The 26,611-nt window shown below is 50.0% G+C and overlaps 1 protein-coding gene across 1 annotated transcript; it reads left to right on the top strand.

Annotated features, from left to right (window-relative positions):
* On the top strand, positions 1-26,116 carry LOC142091528 (dual specificity testis-specific protein kinase 1-like). Its single transcript, XM_075170957.1, has 9 exons — positions 1-91; positions 14,586-14,782; positions 19,354-19,475; positions 19,622-19,670; positions 20,422-20,571; positions 22,480-22,653; positions 23,245-23,328; positions 24,369-24,455; positions 25,889-26,116. The coding sequence occupies exons 2-9, from the start codon at positions 14,597-14,599 to the stop codon at positions 25,988-25,990; spliced, it is 954 nt and encodes a 317-aa protein (XP_075027058.1). The 5' UTR covers positions 1-91; positions 14,586-14,596; the 3' UTR covers positions 25,991-26,116.
* Positions 26,117-26,611: the final 495 nt, after the last annotated feature.

Genomic DNA, 26,611 nt, shown 5'->3' with positions numbered 1-26,611 from the left:
GCACCACAGTGTTGGAGGATGCCACAAGGACCCATTAGACTGTTCTTTCCATCATTCACTGGGAGCCTGTAGATACAGCAGTCAACAGGAGGTGGGTCTCCATTAGCTATCTTTTTCACCCAACTCATCCCCTTGTCTCTGAGGGATGGAGATATGGCTGGAGCATGGGTCTCAGGTCCACTGGGTCCTCTCCGAAATGGTGCAGTTCTATGACTTGGAGCCATTTCCTGATGGTTTTCCATGTATAAAAACAAGCTTTTCCCCACCTGGCTCTCAAAGTGCAAAGCCCAATTAATGCCGTCTAAGCATCCCCAAAATTAAGCGCTTTCAGGGGATTTGGTCCTGTTTCTATTCAGTGTTTTTTGTGGGTGTTGAATGCATTAGATATAAGAACTGGCAGGAACCGAGTGATGTCCAGTGGTTTGAAAAGAGATCGACCAGGTTTAGGAGGAAAACTACTCACCAGGTGTGGTGAGAGCTTGTGTGTGAAGCTCAGTGGGGGAGCTTTTGCATTGCTCAGAAACAGTTGGCAAAGACCGTATCTGCTCCAGCAGCTTATTGAACATATAAAGCACTGTTAGTGCCAGGTGTTATTGCTGTGGTGAGCTGCCGATGCGCCCGCAACACAGCATGTGGCCGTCTCCAGCCCAGTGCATTCTTATGGACAGGAGGTAGCAAACGCTTCAGGACACCAAGCAAGACATACAGAAGAGGACCCGAGGGGCAGGAAACCATGTTCTCCCTGAACAGGAGCGATGCTGGTTGTTGCAGATGGGGTTTTCCTTGTTGAGATATCAGAATGTCTTGCGAAACCAGCAAAGTGCTGTTACTGCCTTTTGGCATTTGAGGAGAGATGGACACAGAGGCTCATTCACCATGGGGTGATCTGCCAGCAGTGGGTGGCAGACAGCCCCAGCCTTTATTGTAGTTTAGGACTCTGGCCATCTGCACCAAGAACAATCCTTGAGCTAAAAATAATCTCTTGGCTTCTGGGAACACGCAGAGTGGTTGAGATTTGAGATTTCTCTTTGCGGTTTTGGTTGGAAACCCCAAAGATGAAGGGCACGACTTTCACCTGCTGTGGAGCATGTTTGGGTTTGCAGGGAGCCCAGCCCTTCATGGCTGTTTGACAGTACAGCCCCCACCTCCCTCCCTGGTCCCTCCACAGCCTTCAGCCCTCGTCTCTGGGCTGTAACAAGAAGCAAGTTACAGTAATCACTATCAGATGATGCCTCAAACATTTCAGCAGTAAGGTCACGGTATCTTTTCTCATCCTAATGCGTTTTTCTTGGTGGAGAGGGTGGGCTGGGGATGTTCTAGCCAACTCAAATGCTTGACAGTTCCCACACGCTGAGCTTCCTTTTAAACACCCACGTGCCCTGCTCTGCTTTTTCATTTGTATAGCATCAATTAAATATCAGGGGAAAATGAGGTTTATATATGCTGGTGAAATAAGTGCCATATGACATCAATTAAGGGTCTTGTACCATGAGTCTTCAGAATTAAAATAAAAGTCACAGAACATGCATGAAGAGTGTAGCAAAGGGAGCAGAGATAGATAGTAAATGTGTGGGATTAGGCTTGTGACTGCTGAGTTGTTACGACTAGTTTTTTTTCTACTCTTTTCTGTACCTTTCCATCTCAAAGGAATCCGTGTGCCTTGTCGATCATCATCCATTTTGCAAGGCAAGCCAACTCGAAGCCTTCTCTGCTGACTGCCCTGGGGAGTGTGTTTTCACTTGTTCTAGTCTTGTTTCTCTTCCTTCAAAACACCCACTGATTTCCCATCAGGCAGGTAGTGCTGTGGCACTTTCTGTGCATGGGGAGTGTTACTGGGGAGGACTCTGCACAGAGACCTTCACAGATGGTTGGGAAACTTGCCCAAAACTTAGTGCAGAACAGCCAAGTTCTTCTTGGAAGACTTAGGTGCCTGACTGTCCTTAACCCCGCTAGAGGTCAAACTGCATCTTAGCTGCCTAAATGCCTTTATGCATCCTGGCCTGACGAGTCTTTATCAGTTTTGTGAAAGCCATTTAAAGTGGGACTCGGTTCACTGGGTGTGAGCACACGGGAGCTGGAGATCACGGCTCCTTAGATGAGGAGGGGACTAGCTGTGTCTTCACTCCCCTGTAGACTTGTCTTGTGGGGAGGGGGCAAGTCAGTTGCTGGAGGAGCCAGTCCCTCTCCACTTATCTTCAAAAATGTTTGTTGCTAAAGCTGAAGTTACAGACAATTAATCTCTTCCTTGAAAGCCTTGGGGAAATACTGATTTTTAGGGCCAGAAGATCTTAAGAGCTTGTCTCCCCTTTGTAGATAGCATCAGCCATAGATCTTCACTTGGGAACCTGATCAGGTTTTCCAACGCTTAGGTCCTCCCCCAGCGTAACGTGTGTGGAGTCTTTTAACTATTTCAGATTTCTAAGGGGATTTATGTCACATGGTGGCCAGTTATAACAAAGACCTATACTTACCTGTGCCAAGAACCTCTTGGATCATCTGAGTTCCCATTTGCTGGATCTTGTCCCTACTACTTGGCATATTCCCCTCAGCAAAAGCGTACTTCAGCTATCAGTTCTCTCATGACTTTCCTTTGTGTTTAAATCTCCTGGGGAAGCAGATTTCCCAGATCTTAGATCTTTCCTAAGGTTTCTTTCTTACCTGGCAAGGGATAGGTTTGAAATCACAGCAGCTAAATCAAAGCTGGGATTGGAATCCAGGGTGTGATCCTGGCCCCACAAGCATGATGCGTCCCAGGATGGCAGGATTTCGTGCAAGTCTGTGGCTCACACATGTCCTTGTTGACAGCAGCGTAATTAGCACTTGAATTTGCAAAGTGAAAATGATTTATCCTGCCAGTAACTTGCCCTGAGCTTTTTAAGTTTTGTTATCCAGGCTGTATTTATTTCTGTCATTTTATGAAAAATGCATTCATGCTCAAATGAAATGCAAGTATCCCTTTATCCTTGCTGTGTAATTTACTTTAATTTGCCTTCCTATGGAGAGAGGAATTTGCATTCTTGATTCTGTTTTATTTTATTTTTTTCCCAACAGAAAATTGTTTTTTTGACTGGAGAGATCAAATATAGTGGGGTTAGCTTGAGGGAGACAGCCAAGCTTAGACTAGATGTTCTATGTATGTGAGGATGTCTATGAAAAGCTAATTGTTAACTTGTGTAACGATGGCATCCAGGGAAAGCCAGGTGATCCTCGGTGACGCTGGGAGCTATTGGCTGCAGGGCTGTTCCTGACATCCTCGCACTGGTGAATGTCGCTGTTTTATCTGTGGGAAACCATCCTCTAACTGGGCAGCAGGAGCTGTGGTCTGTCTTTAGCCTCCTCCCCAGGCTGGGAGTACTCGGGAAATACTTTTTCCTTTGTTTTGTGGGTCAAGAACTCAAAAATACTGATGACATATTTTTAGGGATCAGCAACGTAGTACTAGTCAGCAAATCCATTTTGGTTTTGCTTGACCTACTGCATTTTCCTTATGCTACAAGAAAGTTTACTGGTGTCTGTTATAAAAAGCCAGAATGGAAGAAAGTCCGTTTCTGTTGACAGAGATAAATGCTGAGTAACTCTACTGAGGTGTTTTATTCATCTGGCTTAGACAGATGATCTCATCTAATGTCACCATCGTTATCTGGATTTGCTTTGTGTTTTCACTTGGGAGCTGAGGAGCACTCATCCCTCCATCTGCGTGAGCCCAGCACAGGCAGGGCAGTACGGAGAGGGCTGTAGGGAGCATTGCCCGTGCACCCCACACATATGCTGCAGGAGAAAACTACTCAACTCGTGGTTTAAACCATTTGGGGACTGAAGTGATTTACTGATTTATTGATGAGATGTGAACAGCTGGCTGCCAGTGAAGCATCAGGATTGTTATCAGCAACACAACAGGTAAACCCCAGTGCTAGTGATAGTACCTACAGGTTTCTAAACATCCTTCTGTACCTGATCCCCCCAAGGCCAAATCCTGCACCCATGTGCACACACACACACAGACATGGTCAGTGCACACCCCCTTCTCCACCGGGAGAGTGGGCACCCTGCTGTCCTGGCAAAGATATTTTGTTTACAGAGTGACCCCACGCACAGAAGGCGTGCAGGTGCCTCTCTGGTGTCTGCAGACGAGGAAGATGGTGCCCCAGGTCTGCTTTTCAAAATGACTGCTAATTTCATGTTTTTAATCTGGCAATGAGTGGGTTCCCTGCAATGACAGCTCACCGCATCCAAACATTTTCCAGCTGCCCGTGAGCTGCTTCCTTGGTGCTTCTTGCCGCCCTGGGGAGCAGGGAGGTGCATGTTGGCTGCTGTGTACAGAGGAAGCTCCTTGCTTGCTGCTGGTGCAGCTGAAAGCTTGGGGACGTGGACAGTTTCCCCAGAGGGTGGTGGAAGCCAGTGGCATCACGGTCCCCCCTCCATCTCCCCTCTCCCTGCAGGCATGGCAGCCTCGAAGGGGACAAGCCTCCTGTGTCTGAGCCTGGTCTCCCTGCTGAGGGTTGAATTCAAGCTGGGAGCACCAGGGATATGAGCAGCTGCCCCAGTGCTCTGCCTGCTCAGAGAAAAGCACAGCTTTGGGTGCTCGAAACCTTGCTGGTGACGCGAGGATGCGCCCTGCCCTGCTGCCTGGGGCTGCAGGCTGTCCCCTGAGACCGCCCTTCCCGCTCCCCGTCCTTTTCCCATCCTCTCACACTCCCTCCCCGGATCCTGGGAAGGCTTCAGATAAATCTCAGCATTTTGAAAGGCCATTTTCTCTGCCAGCCTACGTGTCAGCACTAATCTGGGGCCAAACAGCCACATTTATAAGAAGAAAATAAAGGCTCGACTCCCACTCAGCGGCATAATGCGAGGGGCCGTTCCCGGCGTGCTGGGGATGCTGCAGGGATTCTTTAATGGACAAAGAGGCAATTGATGAACTAGGTCACGGAGGGAGGAGATGGTACGTGGGAAAACCACTGAACAGAGAGGCCTCTGAAAAGAAAACCATGCCCTGTGGAAGAGGCAGCCCCAGGCAGCCTGCCTTGCCCGAGGGGACCTGTTGGGCCTGTGCCTGGGTCACCCTGCAGGCAGGAGGGGCTCCAAGGTGGCTGGGGATCAGGGCACCTGGAGGTGCTGCTCTGCCAAGGAGAGGCTCCTCTTTTTCTGTCTTTCGTTTCTGAAGGGTGCTAAAGTGGAGGGAGAGGCTTTCAGACCCTGCTGGGTAAGTGTATCTCCGGTGGCTAGAGCAGCAGTTGGGAGTGCTTGCCACAGCTCTGCCAGTGAGTGACTGGCACTCCGGGGTGAGGTTGTGGCTTGCCGCGTTACTGTTCCACCATCCACACAACAGGAGAGGTCAAACCTGTGTCCCAGGATTGGGGGCAGGAGAGGGTAAACCCTGGGAGTATATCCTCAAAGATGGGTCCGATGCTCAGGGCGACCCTTTGCCATTGCTTCTCCGTGTTTCGCTAGCAGCTTGGGGTCAGCAGGATCCGTCAAATCCTGTCAGCATACCCTTATGTCCTGGCCAGTTGTGCAGGATGTGGAGGAGTTCCTCTGTGTCCCGCTGACTCAGCGTGAAGCACCACTTGCTTGGCCTGGAGCTGCAGCACCTCCTGTGTCTGCCCTCCTGCTCCTTGGCCCTGCGTGCTAGGCGTGGCCTTGGGCAATAAAAGCTCTTTGCTGCACCCTGCCACCAGCTTGTGCCGGTGCCTTGCCCTGCTGCACCTGTGCCCCAAGCCCTGCCAAAGCTGGGCCATTTTGCACAGCAGAGAGAGATCCTTGCAAAATCTGGATGAATTGTCCCTGCGGGAAGGTAATGCCTTCAGTGACACAGCCAGAGCGGGGTGGCTTTAGCAGCGCTGAGTATGATTGATGTGAGTCCCGTCCCCTGCTTCTGCACAAGCCTCTTCTTCCCTCGTGCCAGCGCGCAGCGCCTGGGTGGAGGCTGGATGGGAGGGGACCAGGCACGGCTGTGTTTCAGATGGTGCTGGCTGTCAGGAGCAGTGACTGTCCCATGGCAAAAACCTCCAGGCAGGTCCCTGCAGCTGCGTCCCATCATGGGATGTTCCTTGGTTGCCTGTCCTTGGGTCAGAGCATGGGTAAAGCTGTGGCCCGGTAACTGCTTTCGTGTGCCCTGCCTGATCTAAGTGCTCTCCACTAATCAAGGCCACGGGTCTCATGTTCATGAGCACGGGGCTTTGGTCCTGCGGGTGTTTGCCATGCAATCGGGTAGGAGCCCGTGTGTCATGTTGATTTTGCTGGGACTGGATTCCTGCAGTCTGTGTGGGACTGTCCTGTGGTGGCAACTTTGGGGTCTGGCTGCTTTCAGAAGTTTGTGCTGTTGTTCCCCTGCATTGCAGCTCCCTGAGTCTCAGCCTGGAGCTTGCCTGATGTTTGTGTCAGGGATCCCTGCCCTGCTCAGTACTGTCTACCTGCCTGCGCCATGACCCAGCCCTTGGCTCTTTGTGAATACCTGCCCTGCTTAGCCCTGCCACCACATCTCTCCCCGTTTGGCAGCTCTCTCCTTGGATCTTGGCTGGACTGTGGGTGGATGAGGTGGCTGGTGCAAATATTTTATGCACGTCTTAGTGTAGATTTTGCCTCATCCTGTAGAAGCAAAGTAGCCATGAAATAATCCGTGGGATCAAGGGATGCTGATACAGCTCCTTGTTTGGTGCAAGACCCAGGACAGAAACTTAGGGAGGGCAGAGCTTACCTTTGCTTCAGCTGGAAGCGTTGAAGAATTACCCTTTGTCGGCCATTGTCTCACGTGGTTACAGTCTGGCAAAGCAGCTTGCCAGACCCCCAGGAATCTGAGCACGTGCTGTGAGTACAAGGTGCTCAGACAGCGTTGTAGCGTACCAACTATGCAGAAGTAGGTCCCTTTTTCGCCTCACTCAGGGTGTCAGAAGCCCATTTTCCACTGGATTTGCTTACCCTGCATTTTTGGAAGTAACTAGAGGCAAGTGATGTGGGAGAAGGGGAAGGATGGCACATTACTTTGGGGGAGTGTGAGCCTGGTGCTATAAAAGGCAGAAAGGGGAATGGAGGGAGGGGACTGGAGAAGGAAGTGTGAGAATCAGAGCAGTGGAAAAGGAAGACAATTTAGCAGAGGCACTTGGGGCTTGGAGTCAAATTCGGGATACACAGACAGGAGGAGTGTTGCTGGGGCATTTCCTTGTGCTGTGATTCTTTAGAGCTTACAGTGAACTGTAGGCACCTGCCAAGCGAGGACCCTTTTAAGATTGAGTGTTTCCTGCTAGCACTCAAGTCATGACCCTCTGTCTGCAATAGTAGTTAAGCCCTGTCTAGAGCTCTGGGGTAACGGATGTGGCATTATATTGTGGTTTAACGTGGCAGGCAGCCAACCACCACACAGCTGCTCACTCACTCCCCCTGCCCAGTGGGATGGGGGAGAGAATCAAAAAAAAATTAAAATTTGTGGATTGAGGTAAAGATAGTTTAATAAAACAGAAAAGGAAGGGAAAATAATAATAATGATGATGATGATAGAATATACAAAATAAGTGATGCACAGTGCCATTACTCACCATCCGCCAACCAAAGCCCAGCCAGTCCCCAAGGCGTGATCCCCCTCCCCCAGACAACCCCTCCCCCCCAGCTTATATACTGAGCATGACGTCATATGGTATGGAAGACCCCATTGGCCAGTTGGGTTAGCTGGCTATTCCACCTCCCAGCTTCTTGTGCACCTGGCAGAGCATGGGAAGCTGAAAAGTCCTTGACTAGCCTAAACATTACTTAGCAATAACTAAAACATCAGTGTGTTATCAACATTATTCTTGTAGTAAATCGTAACCACAGCACTGTACCAGCTACTAGGAAGAAAATCAACTCTATCCCAGCCGAAACCAGGACAGTATCCACCCCTTATTCCATACCATCCAGGTCTCACATTTTCCAATACATTCCAATTAATCACTACCACTTTTCTGTCTTTTGATAGACACACACAGATATAATTCCCTTAGTCTGTGGGCCATCCCTCTAAAATGTCTATTGAGTTAATTTAGTCCATTACTTTGGGCTCGATCTGTGGTAACAGTCTTTCGGGTGTGTGGTGTTGGATTGTTACATGCTGAAGCCAGTACTGGTTCCATTATCACTGCACTTTGCTTGGTTTCATCAAAGTTCATTCTTCATTAATCTGGGTGATTCTTACTGCAATGCTGTTAATATGACATACAGTAACCATAGAAGTGGTGACATACAGTATTATATAGCAATTAACACCATACAATTCAGTTCATCGGCAGTTTTCACCCAAAATCAAATCCTTTTGAGGTACACACCGGACTTCCTCATCCTTTCTCATCACCCACCAAGTGCACCCAGGTCCCTGAGCAAAAGCAATCCCACGACTGGGTTTTCCTTTGCCTGAGGCAGGAGTAACGCAGACTGTCTTTCCCAGCATATTTTTTGTGTGAATCACAGGGACTTTATCCCCGTCTACAGTATGTAAAAGTTTTGATTGGGCAGGGCCAGCTCAATTGACAGATCCCCTAGTGTTGACTAACCAGGTGGCCTTTGTGTGTCCCAATGCTTGAATGTCCCACCGCCCATTGCCCTCAGTGTTGTCTTTAACAGCCCGTTGTATCGTTCAGTTTTTCCGGAGGCTGGTGCATGGTAGGGGATGTGATAGACCCACTCAATGCCGTGCTCTTTGGCCCAGGTGTCTATGAGGGTGTTTGGGAAATGAGTCCCACTGTCTGACTCAATTCTTTCTGGGGTGCCATGTCACCATAGGACTTGCTTTTCAAGGCCCAGGATGGTGTTCCGGGCGGTGGCATGGGGCACAGGGTATGTTCCCAGCCATCCTGTGGTTACTTCCACGATGGTGAGCACATAGCGCTTGCTGTGGCGGGTTTGTGGGAGCGTGATATAATCAATCTGCCAGGCTTCCCCATATTTATATTTCAACCATCGTCCTCCATACCAAAGAGGCTTTACTTGCTTGGCTTGCTTGATTGCAGTGCATGTTTCACATTCATGGATAACCTGTGCAATAGCGTCCATGGTCAAGTCCACCCCTCGATCACGAGCCCGTCTATATGTTGCATCTCTTCCTTGGTGGCCTGAAGTGTCATGGGCCCACCGAGCTATAAACAGTTCACTCTTATGTTGCCAGTCCAGATCCACCTGAGCTACTTCGATCTTGGCAGCCTGGTCCACCTGCTGATTGTTTTGATGTTCTTCCGTGGCCTGGCTCTTGGGTACGTGAGCATCTACGTGACGTACTTTTACAACCAGGTTCTCTACCCAGGCAGCAATATCTTGCCACAATGCAGCAGCCCAGATGGGTTTACCTCTGCGCTGCCAGTTGTTCTGCTTCCACTGCTGCAACCACCCCCACAGGGCATTTGCCACCATCCATGAGTCAGTATAGAGATAAAGTACTGGCCACTTTTCTTGGTAAGTAATATGTAAAGCCATCTGGATGGCCTTCAATTCTGCAAATTGGTTCGATTCACCTTCTCCTTCAGCAGTTTCTATAACTGGTCGTGTAGGACTCCATACCGCAGCCTTCCATCTCCAGTGCTTTCCCACAAGGTGACAGGACCCATCAGTGAACAGGCCATATTGCTTCTCATTTTCTGGTAGTTTGTTATATGGTGGGGCCTCTTCAGCACGCGTCACCTCCTCCTCTGGGGATATTCCAAAATCTTTGCCTTCTGGCCAGTTCGTGATCACCTCCAAGATTCCTGGGCAACTGGGGTTTCCTATTCGGGCCCGTTGTGTGATCAGCGCGACCCACTTACTCCACGTAGCATCGGTTGCATGATGTGTGGAGGGGACGCTCCCTTTGAACATCCAGCCCAGCACCGGCAGTCGGGGTGCCAGGAGGAGCTGTGCTTCAGTACCGACCACTTCTGAAGCAGCTTGAACCCCTTCATATGCTGCCAATATCTCCTTCTCAGTTGGAGTGTAGCGGGCCTCGGATCCTCTGTATCCCCGACTCCAGAACCCTAAGGGTCGACCTCGAGTCTCCCCTGGGGCTTCCTGCCAGAGGCTCCAGGTAGGGCCTTCTCCCTGGCTGCGGTGTAGAGCACATTCTTCATATCTTGTCCTGCCCGGACTGGCCCAAGGGCTACTGCCTGAACTATCTCCTGTTTAATTTGTTCAAAGGCTTGTCGTTGCTCAGGGCCCCATTTGAAGTCGTTCTTCTTCCTGGTCACTTGATAGAGGGAGCTTACGATCTGACTGTAATTTGGAATATGCATTCTCCAAAAGCCCACAACGCCTAAGAAAGCTTGTGTTTCCTTTTTGTTAGTTGGTGGGGACATGGCTGTTATTTTGTTGATCACATCCATTGGGATCTGACGACGTCCGTCTTGCCATTTTATTCCTGAAAACTGGATCTCCTGTGCAGGTCCCTTGACCTTTACTTTGTTTTATGGCAAAGCCGGCCTTCAGAAGGATTTGAATCATTCTCTTCGCTTTCTCAAAAACTTCCTCTGCTGTGTTGCCCCACACGATGATGTCATCAATGTACTGCAGGTGTTCCGGAGCCTCACCCTGTTCCAGTGCAGTGTGGATCAGTCCATGGCAAATGGTAGGGCTGTGTTTCCACCCCGGGGGCAGTCGGTTCCAGGTGTACTGGACGCCCCTCCAAGTGAAAGCAAACTGTGACCTGCACTCTGCTGCCAAAGGGATTGAGAAGAAGGCATTAGCGATGTCAATTGTGGCATACCACTTGGCTGCCTTTGACTCCAGTATATATTGAAGTTCTAGCATGTCCGGCACGGCAGCACTCAGTGGCGGCGTGACTTCGTTCAGGCCACGATAGTCTACTGTTAGTCTCCACTCTCCATTGGACTTTTGCACTGGCCGTATGGGACTGTTAAAGGGTGAGCGAGTCTTGCTGATCACTCTTTGGCTCTCCAGTCGGCGAATCAGCTCATGGATGGGGATCAGGGAATCTCGGTTGGTGCAATATTGTCATCGGTGCACTGTTGTGGTAGCAATTGGTACCTGTTGTTCTTTGACCTTCAACAACCCCACAACAGAAGGGTCCTCCGAGAGACCGGGCAAGGTGGACAGCTGTTTAATTTCCTCCATCTCCAGGGCAGCTATACCAAAAACCCACCGGTACCCTTTTGGGTCCTTGAAATACCCTCTCCTGAGGTAGTCTATGCCAAGGATGCACGGAGCCTTTAGGGTTGAGGTAGATTTTCCATCCCAATTCCTCATGTTCTTTCCAAGGTCACGCAGGTAAAACCACAGGGTGCCCCATAGTGTATATCCTCTATATCCTCTCTCTTGAGCAGAAGGACGCTGACTCCTAGTAGCTGAGATACTAGTCCGTAAAGGTGGAGAGCAGGACATGTCCTCTTCGAGTTGCTGGACCTTCCAGGACAGTTTTTCCTCAGCTGAGACAAGGGAGAAAGAGACAATTTCTTCGTATTCCCAGAGTTTGCTTCATCCACCGTCGGTGCTTCTTCCTCTTTCCAGGACAGTATTGCCAATGAATTGGCATACGACGCTGGTGCACTCCATACAAACTTCCGCCACATGGGTCAGGTGCAATGGACTTCATCTGGATCTTTGGATAATTATTCGTTGTTCAGGTCACTATAAACCATCTCCAGCATGGCTAATTCTCTCAGGTACTGGATACCTCTCTCCATAGCAGTCCATTTGCCTAGGTGATATATAACATCTTCCTTGAAGGGATACCTTTCCTTCACGCCTGACAGTAGTTGTCTCCAGAGGCTGAGGGCTTGTGCCCCTTTTCCAATCACTTTGTCAATGCCCCCTTCCCTAGAAAGGGATCCCAGCTGCTTGGCTTCCTTACCCTCTAATTCCAGGCTGCCGCCCCCATTATCCCAGCATCAGAGCAGCCAGGTAACTGCTTGCCTGGATGACGGCTGAAATCTTTCGCATATCTCGCAACTCACTCAGGGATAGGGATCGGGTGGTTTCTGTCTCGTTTACGAGTTTTTCCTCTTCCTCCTCCGCTCCTCATGATGGCCCTGCTTTTCCATCATCCCTTTCTAAATGAGCTGACTTTCGCTTCCGAGATTTCTTCTTATGTATAGGGGCAACTGATACTGGCACGGGTTGGTCCTCTGGTTCAGCTGTAGTGCCTGTCGCTGGGGTTTGAGTAGCCACAGTGTCTGTCATGGGGGTTGGAGTAGCCACAGTGCCTGTTGGTTTGTTTTCCTTCTCTTCTCCCTGAGGGTGCTGTATAATACCGAGCAGTAGATACTAACCAGGGTCCAGCACAGTGCGATAAGTTGTGCCTCTTTGGAATAACCACGGCATTTTTTTTTCAAGCATTCTATCACTTCATCAGGATCCTGTAGTTGTTCGGGAGTAAAGTTCCAGACCATCGGGGGTGAGAAGTTCTCTAAGTACCTGCCCGTATTCTCCCACATGCTGTGACATCCATGACCATCCAGCCTCAGGGCAGATCTCTGGGTGATTTTTCTAAATAGTTGTTTAACCCTAAACAAAATCTGAAACACATTCAGGAGACATAGCAATAGGAGCATGCTGGCTTGAACATCCCAAGGATATTCAAAATTCTCAAGAGCTATTGTAATCAGCCTGGAGGAGAAGGGGAAGGTGAAGGAAGGTGTCTCCCCCGTAAATTGGCTTTCCGAGGAGAAGAGGTAAAAAGTGTAATTATTAATAGTTTCCGAGAGATAGCTCCCAAAGCACAGGGATGACGGCAGTGCTGAGTACAATCTCATGACCAATAAGTTTATCATACCATAAGCCAGTGTTACACAGTATAGCAAAACGATAACCTTAATCCATCTCCCAGAGGTGATAAACAGCACATAAATACTGATAAACAGTATATACAGCAAGTAAAGTGTTACATAAAACAACTCTGAGAACAAATCCAACAATTCAAGTGCAAATAAACCAACATTGTGACCAGCGACTACTAAACTGATCTAATGAATGCTTATAACAAATTTGTTTTAACACGCTCAGGTCAGATCTGTTGATATCTCAACCCTGCGAGCCCGACGTTGGGTGCCAAAAAGGACTGCAGTGGTTCAACCTGGCAGGCAGCCAAACACCACACAGCTGCTCACTCACTCCCCCTGCCCAGTGAGATGGGGGAGAGAATCGGAAAAAAAAGTAAAAGTCATGGATTGAGATAAAGACCTGGCCTGTATCAGAAATAGTGTGGCCAGCAGGAGCAGGGAGGTGATCGTGCCCCTGTACTCGGCACTGGTGAGGCCGCACCTCGAATACTGTGTTCAGTTTTGGGCCCCTCACTACAAGAAGGACATTGAGGTGCTGGAGCGTGTCCAGAGAAGGGCAACGAAGCTGGTGAAGGGCCTGGAGCACAAGTCTGATGGGGAGCGGCTGAGGGAACTGGGGGTGTTTAGCCTGGAGAAGAGGAGGCTGAAGTCATCGCGCTCTACGACTACCTGAAAGGAGGTTGTAGCGAGGTGGGTGTTGGTCTCTTCTGCCAAGTAACTAGCGACAGGACAAGAGGAAATGGCCTCAAGTTGCACCAAGGGAGGTTTAGATTGAACATTAGGAGAAATTTCTTTACTGAAAGAGTGGTCAGGCCTTGGAACAGGCTGCCCAGGGAAGTGGTGGAGTCACCATCCCTGGAGGTATTTAAAAGACGTGTAGATGTGGCGCTTAGGGACATGGTGTAGTGGGTGTGGTGTGTTGGGTTGACGGTTGGACACGATGATCTTAGAGGTCTTTTCCAACCTCTATGATTCTATGATTCTATGATTCTATGATTCTATGAAAGACAGTTTAATAGAACAGAAAAGGAAGGGAAAATAATAATAATAATAATGATGATAGAATATACAAAATAAGTGATGCACAATGCCATTGCTCACCATCTGTCAACCAATGCCCAGCCAGTCCCCAAGCAGTGATCCCCCTCCCCCAGCCAACCCCTCCAGCTTACATACTGAGCATGACATCATATGGTATGGAATACCCCATTGGCCAGTTGGGTTAGCTGGCTATTCCACCTCCCAGCTTCTTGTGCACCTGGCAGGGCATGAGAAGCTGAAAAGTCCTTGACTAGCCTAAACATTACTTAGCAATAACTAAAACATCAGTGTGTTATCAACATTATTCTTGTAGTAAATCATAACCACAGCACTGTACCAGCTACTAGGAAGAAAATCAACTCTATCCCAGCCGAAACCAGGACACATTAGTATGTGGCACGTGACCTATGCTAAAAGCCCAATTTAGACACAGTGGCTTTTAAACCAACACAAGCTTGCTGAGCAAGTCCCCTGGACTTTTCCTGGGCTGCACTATCATGTGTTGAAGGTGATGCATCCTATCTATCGTAAACCTTTAGAAAGTATAAGTGAATATATGATAATTTGATATCTTTAAGTCTTAGTCTAAAGAAGTCTGAATACAACTTGCATAAATTAGGCCTAAGCCCAGGGTGACTTATCCAGGAGACAGTGGCCATGGGTGTTTCCCAGTGCAACATGTGCTGCAGGGTGCATCATCTCCGTGCCTCGCCTCCTGTCCCTCTGTTCCTGAGACTTCGTCCAGTCCTGGTCTCTAGTGCAGGTATTTGTTTGATGTCCAAATGCTGCTGTTGGCTCACTGTGAAATACACTGTGTTTTAGCTGCTGCCCCCATGATGTGCGAGGCAGGGCTGATCGCACCGGAGCCCTCCAGCCCTATGCAGTATGGTGAGTCGTCCGACACCTACTACCATGTGGACCGCTGGCAGAGGCTGCGCACGGCTGTCAGGAAGCTGGAGTTCTGGGAAAACTTCAACGCCGAGCTGATAGGCAGCGGTTTCTTCTCCAAGGTCTACAAGGTAAACTGACATGCAGGCAGCCCGCAACCTGTGTGAGAGGAGCTGAGCAGCTGCTGAGGCTGTGTAGATGGTGCCTCACCTGAGGAACCTGTCCGCGAGCTTATTTCCTCATCTTCATTCCCTCCCAGCTTACTCTAGCAGGTTGGATGGGGTGAGGGAGGAAAGGACACCCCCCTCGCGCACCTAGCACATCGCCTTTGATGCACATCTCCCCTTCTATAGCGAAAAAGGAGATGGGATGACTCGATCAATCAATGTTCATCGATACTGTCATCTAGCCATACAACAGGCTAGGGAGCTAAACTAGGTATTGGATGAGATTAGGGGGATATTTATGCTCTGTGCAGGTTTTGTTGTCAAAACTGTAGCAAAACATAAAGAAAAAGAACGTAAAATTAAGCTGCGTGTGTCTCTTAGAATACCTGCCACCCACAGCCCGTGGAGACGCCAGCGCTGTTACCCCTCTCCGGCTGCTGCCCTGCGTTATGGTGATGCTGGGGAAGAGCAGGGGACCTAGGGCAGGGACAGGCTGCTGGCCTGTCCACTTCTGCCTCTGCTGCCTTCATGTCAGGAGACCCATGGCTCCCTGCAAGCCAGTGCATGATGCGGATGGTGTGTCACCAAAGCAAAACTGCTTTTCTCACTGGGACTGTTGTGAGTCACTGCCTGCATCAAGCTCCACTGGTGTGGGAGTTTGTTTAACCCTCTCTGAGCAAGCACAGGATCCAGGGTGCTGCTAGCTTTTCTCCCCCTCCAAGGCTGCTCCTCAGCCTGGGAGTGCCACTGCTTATTTGGGGGAGAGCGGATGGGACTTGGGGCTCTTTCCCTGCAGCCCTCAGTGTTCACTGCTCTATGAACAGCAAAGTGAAAGGAGGCACTTCACGTTAGGAAGTGAGACTCAGCCTTCATCTCTGAGAGCAGATGCCACGTTGCGTTGCAGTGTGGCCAGGTTTGCCCACCTTATTTCTCCTCCCAGCAGCCCTCCAGAATGTGGCTGCTGACACTGGTCTTGGTTGTTGGGACGTGACACAGACCCAGTGGAAACAAATTGGGCCTGACTCTACTATTGCTTTCAGCTTCCTAGCTTGACCAGCCCTGTGATAAACATCATGACTGCACATTTCTCCTGGGCCAGCATAAGATGATTCTGCCAGAGGAATACTCTCTGGTATTCTGGGTGAGATCCCTGGCTGGTGTAAGCACATGTGGCCAGTTGAAACTAGTGAAGCCAGGCTGGCATGGTCTGGGCATGGAACCGCGGAAAACACAGGTCAGATAGATAAATGCACATTGCTTTCTCAGGGCTCTGTCTCCTCCTCTACTGCATCTGGGCTTGTTGCTGTGATAAAGCCTTTGGGTGACCTTCAGGTCCAGGGACACTGCACTAAAGCTGTTCAAGGGGAATCTCTAGCCAAAGGTCTATGGCAGCTCTTTGCAGACTGGAGCAATATACCTCTCCCCACCACAGCCTCCCTCTAGTAATTGCTTTCCCCACCTACGCAGCGTGCTGTTGCCATCGCTTTCTCTTTCCTTCATCTAGCAGATTTTCATAGTAACAGTTGCTGTTTCCTTCGTGCATGACATTTTCCTCCTGCCCTGGCAGTGAGTGAAATTCCAGCAGTAGGCAGGCTGGAGACACAGATCTTGAATGAAAACGAAATAACTTCTTGAAGTAGAAGGAGAAAAAGAAACGTAAAAAAAATGAAGTTTGAATGAAATGCTATGGGTCAAATAGTCAGAAGTCAGTGGAGGAGGACTTGGGACAATGACAGTCCTTTGTGGGGACTTGACATTTGTCTGAGGACTCGAGCGTGACTGTAACCAAGTGCTCTGATGACTGATGGTCCTCTTGGATCAGCCAGTCCCTTGTGGAGTCATAGCCCTGAAGAGCAGCAGTCCTGCTGCGAGGGATCACTGGCGATGGTCCTTTGAAGCTCTTTGCCAACAGATGCTGTCTTCCAAAGTGCTCCTGCAGCGAGGACATAGACTACCCAAAGTGCTGGCACTGCCTGTGCTGGCTGCCTGTTGCTTTTACCATCCTTTGTCCTTTGGTTAAGCCCATTCTCAGGAGTTGTTATATGTGGGTTGGCTGAGGAAGGAGGATTCACTTGGTTCTACTTGGTGACTCAGGCTCAAGAGGTCTGGGCACAGCGTTATGTATTGCATGACCTGGGCACAAAGTACTTTCCCTCTTTTTCTGCCTTAGTTTTCTGATGTGCAATAAGGAGCTATTCAAGTATGAGTTTCTCTCGGGGAAAGTATAAAGCTTCTTTCGTTGGAACTCTCTCATACATGGACGTCTGAGGTGCTCAAAAGCAGGAGAGAAATGCAATGTGATTTCTTTTTTCTGAGACTGGTTTAAGGCATTGCCCAAAGGGAGCCTCTGAGCAAACTCTTTTTCTGTTGGCCCTCAAAAAGCTTCATACACATTAGGAAGCACATTCCCACTCCCTGTCTTTCTGCAACTTTCTAGTGCCAGATTTTCACCTTTATTTCTCCACTTAAGGCTGACACCAGATCTGTACCCTTCATCACTTGTTAGCATGAAATGAGAATACCTTGGAGGCCCCTCTACACTTTCCTGGTTCTCACACCGATCCAGGACAAAACTGTACACTTTGTGTGATTCGGAACAGACCAAGGGCTGCTCCAGGTTGGCCAGAGCAAAGTCTGTGGTCTTGGAAGAGGCCTTCTGAGCCCGTTACCTTTGCCCATCTTCCCCACTACTTTTTTTTCGGTGTGGGTCTACCCTTGGTTTTCAGTCATATCTTCTGCAGACCAGGCTGGACTTTGCATTGCCCTGTGGACAGGAACGCCTCCAGTGGTCACTGACTCCACCAGCCCAGGCACTGTTTGTGAACTCTGCTGGTGTCCAGCTGGGACATGCAACCCACCTGGAAGCTCAGTGTAACTCAGTGTCTCCACCAGAGTTTTTGCAGAGCTCGTAGGTCTCACTGAAACTCAGTATTAGCTCTTTTGAAGGTTTTTCAGATCTTCCAGATTTCAGCTGCTCCCTGTCCTGGGCATAAGGGCATTCACAGTCTTTAGGCAAAGATGATGGATAGCATCTCTTATATTTACATCTGTGCAATTACAGTTAATAATCAGTTACATCTGATTAGTGACCCACCGTCTGTGGTTATGAAGTCCCATCAGATGAGGGTGTCAGAGCCCTGGCTTCCTCACGACCTGCTCAAGTAGAGAGGCAGAGTTATTCCAGCGATAGCATTGACTATCAGGTTGTGTTCCTTCAGGAAGGAAGCAGCAGTTCATTTTGCTCCCAAGACAGTTTGTTTTGTGACCCTGATTATAATGAACCTTTCTTTCCTTCCAGCCCAGCTAGGTCTTACGTATAGCTCTTTGTTTTCCTCACCTGGGCTAGTAACCTTATCCGTAAAGTGACCATCACAGAGAGCAATGAGTGACACTTTGGGACTCAAAGTGCTGCTCTTAAGCCAGCTCATGCTGTGTCTAAACTATTTTTCCCTTAAAACAAACAAACAAAACCCCACAAATCTCAAAATAAGAGAAAATCAAACACGTGGCTGGACTCTCTGCTAGCCCTGGGGGAGCTGTCAGGACATCAGTGTGGGCCACACCTGATACATGACTCTCCTTAAAACACATGTTAATTGAGGGTGGAATTGTTAAAGTACCACAATGCTCTGTGATGTGGTCTGGAAACTGCTGTTTGGATCGTCAGCCCAGATAACATGAGCTGCAGTTGGGGCCCTGGATGGTCCTGTTGGGGCTGAAAGCCAGGGCACCCCTGCATGTCCTGCAGCCTGCATTCAGTACTGCCCAACCCTGGTGTCTCCACAGGGGACAGCAAATTTCCTCCTAAAAATGCCTGCTCAGTCTGTTCAGTGTTGTAAGGTGGGGGAAGAGCATTTTGTTTTCTGTTCTTTAACTTCCAGTATCCCTGCCCCGGGGGAGGCCCTAGGAAGGAAATATCTGGTGGTAATCCATAGCAGAGGTTCAGGTTAGCGTGTGGCTGGGAAGCCTCCTGTCCTCCTGTCCCTCCACCTCTGTCCTGGGATGTGGGGGAGAGACGAGTTGGCTCTGCGCTTTCTTTGTTGTGTCTGTGTGGCAGAGCCTGGGTGGAGGGGGGCTGGCCATGGGCAGGGGTGCAGGAGGAACTGGGGATGAGGAGTGTGGCCAGCAGCCTTGTGCAGTCATGAGACCCAGGCAGGAAGGAGGGATGGAGATGTGGGGCAGGCTGCAGTTGGTAAGGGACATTGAATGCAAGGCATGGGAGGGGAGAAGGCCAGCTCTGCGGTAACCCAGTGTGGGCTGAGAAACTGCTCCAGCCCAAAGAACACAAATTTTGGCAGAGAAATAGTGTTGTGATGTGTTGGGACAGGAGGGACCTAGCTGTCCCCAGCTACCCAGGCAGGCATCACTGGAGTGGAACTTATGTGGAAGGGACAGCACCTTGCACCTTGCACTTGTGCAAAGCTCTGGGCAGCAGGGAAATGAGATTCGGGCCTTTGGTTGGGAAGGGATGCTGTTGTCCAGAGGGGCTGGCAGACCTCTGGAAGCTAAGAGATGTCCTCCAACCTTGGCTCCAGGTGACCCAGGCTGCTGCTTGTAAAGTGATGGTGGTGAAGATCTACAAGAACGACGTGGACCAAGAGGTGATTGTGCGTGAGATCAGTCTGCTGCAGAAGCTGTCCCACCCCAACATCGTCAGGTGGGCATATCCTCCAGCCACGAGCAGTGGACACTGGAAGGGGCTGGAGTTGGCTCGGTGTCTCTTAAGGCAGTTCTGCAATGAGGGATTGAGCTGAACCTTGATGGCTTCTTTTCTTATTTTTTTTGATGTGTTCTTCTGCTTAGGTACCTTGGGATATGTGTAAAGGATGACAAGCTGTACCCCATTCTGGAGGTAAAGACTTCTTGCTTGTAAGTGTGCTATGGGCAGACAAGGACCCTGCGGTTCTTTGGCAGGGAGGATGGCAGATACCCTGTAACACATATCTACGCCTCTCTGATTTCTGCGCCTGTGAATGGCTCTGGACTAGCAAGGTTGCGTCGGAGAGGCTTCTGGTCCTTTCTGCCCCACAGCTGGTCACAGCTGGAGTGGAGCACAGTCACTGAAGGGCCATGAGGTTCAGGCAGGATGGCCAAAAAGTGTTTCAGGTTGGCTTGGTACCACCAAAGGGCCAGAATGGGCCAGCTGGCGGGGAGAAGAGGAGCCAGGGATGGAGGGCAGGAGTAGAAATTAAAGCAGATGGAGAGTGGCAGGACCTCCAGGGTGGCTCTGGAATGGTGGCGTGATCTAATGGAAAAGCCTGGGCTGGTACTAGGGAGGTCTCACCTTGTTCCTATGCTACCAGTGGCAGAAGGCGTTCACTGAGCTGCTGCCAGGCTTTTTGCCTCTAGTTCACTGCCCGTGAATGAGGACCACAGCTGGCTCATGCAGCCGTCCCTGCAGTGGGGCAGAGCCCAGTGACTTGCTGTGCCAGGAGGGGTATTTGCACCGTACCATACACAGGGGCCCCTGCGTGTGGCGGCCTTCCCAACCTCCATCCTGAAGGAGGGGCTCCTGGTTAGCGAGGGAGGGTTCAGCACCCGAGAAGCTCCAGGAAAGGCTCTGCCCGGCCGCACAGCCACCCGCTTTTTGTCTCTGTTCACAGTACGTGAATGGGGGTTGCCTGGAGGAGCTCCTGGCCAGCAAAGACATTGCTTTGACATGGAAGGAAAAAGTGGACTTAGCTTCTGACATCACCAGAGGCATGATCTACTTGCACTCCAAGAACATCTACCACCGAGATCTCAACTCCAAGGTACGCAGCTGGAAAGGGGACATCACCCCTGAACTGCTGAAGGCGACTGTGTTAGGGGACCGTACAGGCACCCCTTAGGGCTGTAACCAGGAGGCCTCAGGCCTCATGCTGGTTCTCTGCTCTGTGCTAATCCCTCTGCAGGCAAGGAAGCTTTCTTGATAAAACCTGTCATTACATTGCATTCATCGCTTGCCAAGCAGGAGACCCAGATAGAGATAAAATTATATTTCTCCTAGTGCTGTTCCTGTCAGAAGAGAAACCAGATGGAAATGTGTGCAGGATTGCACATGGTTTTCTTTGCCTACGGTTCCAGGAGAAGCTCTGCCAGATTTAGAGATTTCTTTTCCTGCGCACAACAAGGAGGAAGCTGTTGCTAACAGGAGCTGGTCACAGGAGCGAGTGCCATGTAAGATGGTCCCTGTCTGTGTGCAGAACACCAGCAGAGCTCAGGAGATGTGCATCTCCTCGCTCAAGTGCAGGGAAGTTGTTCTTCCTTGATGCAGAGAGCCCAGGTCACCAATTTTAGGATGGTCACCTCCATGCGTTTCACACCCTGGCAGCATGCCAGCTGTGAAGACTGGCATCTGGAGGCAGGCTTTGAGTGTAACGCAAAGGCACATCATGTTCCTGGTGTATTGGCCCTCTGGCTGGGAGGCTGCTTTCCTCAGCGTGGGCTCATGCTGCTTGATGGGGGCAGGAACAGCACTGGGGCTTTGCCATTCTCAGGTTTGTCTGTGGGGACAGGCTTTGATGTGGCAGTAGGAACATGGTGGGTCAGTGCCTTGTTGACCTTTCTTGGGCAAACCTCAGGGGGATCTGCAGCGTGTCCATGATATCACAGGGGATGTGAGCTGAGGGCCTGTGAGGATGTGAGTCTGGACCATATCTGTGTCAGCTGGCCAAGGCTGGCTTGGTGGTTCATGGAAATGGAGCCTGCAAGTCCTTGCAGTTGATGGTGGATGGTGGTGTCTCTCTTACAAGTCGTTTTTGTTGGTGCTCTGTGAGCTTTTTAAGAGAAACTTGAAATATTGATGAAGGTTGGCAGTAGGGAAGCCAGTCAAGGGTTACAGTCTTGAGAGGAATGAAACTCACCTTTGTAATCTCAGGCTGTTTACTAACCTGAAATCGCAAACACCAGGCAAGGACAAGGCAAGAGCCTCATTCACTCTGACCCCAGGTTGCTTGGCCAGTGTGCTCTGAAGTCAGGTGAGGTGCAATTTCCTATGTGGTGTGACTGATGAGCTCAGGAGCTTTCCAGGTCTGCTTGTGGAAAGTTAGTGAGTGCTGGAGCTCCCTGCCTGTCTCTTCTGTCTCGCTGCATTGGTTCAACTCTGAAACCTGCAGTGATGATGGCTGAAGATACGGAAAAGAAGTGTGTACGTGCTCACTTGTTGTGAGTTGTTAGTGAGAGCCATCTGGAGAAGATGCCTGTTGTTTCTGCTAGTTCCCTGGGAGCAGATGCTGAGGAGGAAATCCTGGGGAACTGAACAGGCTGAAACTGCTGGGATTTTGAGAAACCTTAAGATAATTTTATAGGAATTCCTCCAGAAAGCCGTGTTAGGGATGTGCAGCTGTGGGTAGTGAGAAGGGCTGTGGCTGTGATCCTGCCCGCCTTCGGCTGAACAGTGAACAAGGTCGACATGCACATGTCGAGGTCTCTTTCAGATAAAAGGATGTGGATCATCATTGAACAGCTTCTTCAAAGGACTTTTCCTGGCTTCAGATGTGATCCGTCCATCCCTGATCTGCCCCGTGCACTCCATGTGTGCTGCCGGGATGCAGGTCTCTGGCAAGGGGAGAGCCTGTAATGGTGAGGTGGGGCTGAGGGCTGGCGAGGTGCCGCTCAGTGAAGTGTCCAGGCCCTTCCTCGCCAGGCGTCTCATGCCATGCTCCATGGGCTCCTTTCAGAACTGCCTCATTCGAGTGACGCCGCGGGGCCGCGAGGCACTGGTGACTGACTTTGGGCTGGCCAGGGAGGTGGTGGAGCTGCCTGTGAAGGATGTGGAGAGGAAGCTGTCTCTGGTGGGCTCTGCTTTCTGGATGGCTCCTGAGATGCTGCGGGGAGAGCCCTATGACCGGAAGGTATGGCACTGCTTCCCAGCTCCTTGTTCATCCTCAGAGCTCCCGAGTGAGCATGGGGGATGTCTCCTCTGCTTACTGGTGATGTGTTCCAACAGCAGAAGAGACCTTCCCTCCTTTCCCGGGAAACGTTGCCCTGCTACGTGGACCTTTGCTCAGTAATGCTCTGCTTAGTAACTTGGAAGTTCCTTATGTGGCCTTGTTAAGTTAAACTTCTAGGGAAATGGATTGCTGCTGTGGGCAAACGCAGCGAAACCTCTCTGTGGAAGATGCTTGATGAGTTACAGCCCGATGAGCCTGTTACAGGATCTGTGGGGGGTGCCAGAGCTGTTGTAGAAGCACCAGACATTGAACAAGAGCATGGGGCAAGGCTTCCCGAAGATGAGGCTGGAGTCCAAGTGGGGCTATGGTGTTTCTGGGTGGGTTCAGAAGCCCAGAAGAAATTTAGGGATTTGCTGCCTTCATCTCCAATGGGCTTTTTTGATGGGCTTTTGCGTAACTAATGGAAGGACCTTGTCGTTGGTACTCCGCTTTCTCATGCTTTGCTTCTGTGCATGCCCTGTCCCACCTCCCGCTCTCCCACCCCTCCTGCAGGTGGATGTGTTTTCCTTTGGCATTGTCCTCTGTGAAATCCTGGGCAGGATCCCAGCTGACCCCGAAGTGCTTCCCAGGACTCAGGTAATGATTCCTGCAGCCAGTTCTAACAGTGTTTTCTCCACGGTACCAGATTATGCCTTGTATCTGGACCAGACTGACCTGGTCACATGTGTATGTGTTCATACTCGGGTTTCTCTCTAGAGGTTTTTCCATGAGAAAATCTGATCTCAAAATTTTCAGTGCACAAAAGTTCAGTGCATCTATAGTTTCAAAACTTTTGTTAGATCAACAATTTGAGATGAAGTACTTCTGTTTAAAGACCTTAATTCCAAATACTTCATTTCGCTTTGACATTTCAGCTTCTCCATTGAAGTGGCAGGTTAAACTTTCATCACAAACATTTATTTTCAAATACATTGCAGTTCATGTGGAAACAGTGGGCTTCCCTAAAAACATGGCCATTTTGTTTCAACATTTGCAACGTTTCCCTTCCACAAAGTGGAAAGGGAAAGTTTATCCTGAACAGGGATGAAAAATCCAGCAGGAAAACAGCAAATTGCTGCTTTCCAAGGAGCAATGCAAAGAACCTGCAGCGACCAGAGATTATTCCATCTTTCTGTGAGACTGAATAGGAACTAACGCTCCATCTGTGTTCACAAAGTAAAGGAGAATTATGTATCAGAGACTCTGAAGTCTGGAGGGATAAAGCTGGAAACAGCTGGCTGGACCCCTTTGACTCTCAGTTGCGGTTGGAAGACCAGATTATCTGCAGTTCCTGCCCTCAGCAGCCAGTGCTCAGCATCTGCTGCTGGTTCCTCTACTGGTTTCTGCCTTTGTGGCTCTTGTTGCCTTAGTCTGAGCTTTTCCAGGAGGACACACACTGCCCTGCAGGGATAGCACAGAGCAAGCTGTAGTCTCCCAGCTCTGCTAATGATTTACCATGCCAGAGCTGATGTTGCCCTGGTACCTTTGCATAGGCATCAGTAAAATAGCTGTGATGGAGACCCTTAAAGCTTTAAACCATGAGCATTTTGTGCTTTAACACCTTGAGAAGGATGAAGAACTTTTAAAGGACTTTATAGCTGAATTCGTTTCTACACATGCTTCCCCCTTCCTCACAGGATTATGGCCTGGATGTTGCTGCCTTCCAAGGGATGATCAGCGAATGCCCCAAGCGGGTGATGGACCTCGCTGCTAGCTGCTGTTGGGTGAGATTCTTGCTCGTTTTTTTTTTCCCTTTGGTTTTATTGGATTTATATTACACTTGTATGACAGAGACCAAAATTGTTGTGAACTCTGGAGAGCTTGAACCTGCTGCTTTCAGTGCTAGCACACAGGGCTCTGCCACTTGAGCTGTGAAGTGATGAGATCTTCCTGGGCCAATTGTATACTTTCATTCACCGTGCAGTTTTGCCCCTAGGAAAAGTGTTTAGTTTGTGTATTATAGCCCGAAACATCCCAAGGTCCTGCCTGTCCTTGCATGTTGACCCCAGAGTGGGACGCAGGTTGGTGATCATGTCCAATCCCTCCTTAAGCCGGGCTGCAAGCAGAGGCACCCAGCTGATGCTCTCTGGAGGGCACTGCCTTGCTGTTACCAGCCCTGGCGTTACAGATATAATCAGAGCATAGTTCTCCAACCTTTTTTGCTTTAGCATAAAAGGTAATGGTGAAAACTGGGCCCCCCCCCCGTGCTGCCCAAAGCCTTGGGAGGCAAAACAGAGAGAAAGTGAGGATTCAAGTTAATCTCTGAAAGAAAGAGAAAAACAAAGGCAGTAACCAGGCAGAGAGTGGAGAAGCTGGATGATCATAATACACCTAATTGCTAGGAGTTGAAGGCAGCAAATGGAAGTAAATCCTTGCACGGGTCCCGAGGACGTGTGAATAATTTGCCCTGAATCAGAGGAGTGATTCATGTCAGCAGCTGGCTTAGATTTATGTGTGTTCACATCTTGTATCTCTGTTGGGCAGCTTCCTAATGCAAGTTGATATAATAACGGGCTTCTGCCAGAAATGACCCTTGGGGCTGTTCTTCTCTGCCCTTGTGCGATGTGCAGGTTTGGGGAGTTTCTGGTGCAGTTCCCCAGGCTGGCTCCGCAGGGTCAGGCACAAAGGGCAGCCCCAGGATGGCATGGTAGGGGTGCGGGATGGGGGTGCTCCAGGCCATGGTCCTCACTTTGGGTACACCCCGATGGCACTGCAAGGGCTGGGGGATCACAGCCCACTGAGGATGAGCTGCATCAGGGATACAAGACAGTTAGCTCCTGACTGTCACGAAAAAGCTCAGGGAATGATACATCTCCCTCCTGATACCTACCTGCAGCCTTTCCATGCACCGTTTGGGTGGGCTTTGGGATGAGCAGTTCCCACACCCTGTCCAGATTGGGGTATGTCAGGCTGGTTTTCAGCATCTCGCTGCCTTTGCTTGAGCTATACCGCACAATGGGACCTGTCCTGCGGCTGCTCGTTTGCAGCAGCCTGGGCCTGGATCACCAAGTGGTGATGCTGGAAGACTCCACCAGCAGGTGTGTGACCCAGACCAGTGCTAGTGATGGATGGATACCATTGCCCAGCCTTGGGGGACCCAGCAGAGCACCCATCTGCGGTCCGGGGTGTCCTCTTCAGCTTTCCCTTCTCGTTCCAGGTGGAAGCATTTAAGAGGCCGTCTTTCTCTGAAATCCTGGATGAGTTGGAGGATGTCGCGGAGAGCCTGGAGCCTTGGAGGGACAATCAGCTTTTGGGCTGAGCTGCCTACCTCCTGTGAGGCTTGGCAGACAATCACCCAAACTGTAAATTAACTGTCTGGGGGGTCAGGAGTGAAGAAGGAAGGTGGGGAAGGGAAGAGCTAAGTGATGCACTGGTGTTTATTTAATCATAGTCTCGGTCTCTAATTTCTTAGATGGAAAACATGGTTAAAAATGGAGAAGGGGCTTACCAAGGATATATTTTTCCTAGCTAACAGATGTAATTAGGACACCGAGCAGCCTTTGTCTGTTTGCTTATTAAAAGCAAATGATCCTGGAGGGACCTGAATTCCCTTGAGGATGCTTTCCAGATCCCCAACAGAAACATCGTCCTCTCCTGCTTCCCTGTGCCCCCTGGACCCAGGGCCTTCCCTTTCTCCATCCCCATGGCCTTGGGGAATTGCCTCTTACAGGGATGGGGTCTGTGCAGTGTGAAGAAGAGGGGCTTTGGGGTGCTTGGTGAGCTTCGGGGTCGCCTTATATTTCAAAGCCTTAAAGCACCTGTCCAGCAGCCTTGCAGGAAGAGGTATCTTCTGTAAGGTCTCTGGCTGGGTCTCCTGCATCACGCTCGGGGCGCACCCAGGCACGGAGGCATCCAGAAAGGTTTTGGAGAGTCAGCTGGG

This window comes from Calonectris borealis, chromosome 21 (assembly GCF_964195595.1).
Source record: "Calonectris borealis chromosome 21, bCalBor7.hap1.2, whole genome shotgun sequence".
Classification (NCBI taxonomy): domain Eukaryota; kingdom Metazoa; phylum Chordata; class Aves; order Procellariiformes; family Procellariidae; genus Calonectris; species Calonectris borealis.
The sequence above is the reverse complement of the archived record's forward strand: the minus strand, read 5'-3'. Positions and strand labels throughout refer to the sequence as shown.

Bases quoted from the DNA above. Each gene is read 5' to 3' on its own strand.
- LOC142091528 (XM_075170957.1), top strand. From the start codon at position 14,597: ATGATGTGCGAGGCAGGGCTGATCGCACCGGAGCCCTCCAGCCCTATG. The intron at 19,671-20,421 runs GTAAAGACTTCT...CTCTGTTCACAG, and splicing joins AGCTGTACCCCATTCTGGAG to TACGTGAATGGGGGTTGCCT. The intron at 24,456-25,888 runs GTGAGATTCTTG...TTCTCGTTCCAG, and splicing joins TCGCTGCTAGCTGCTGTTGG to GTGGAAGCATTTAAGAGGCC.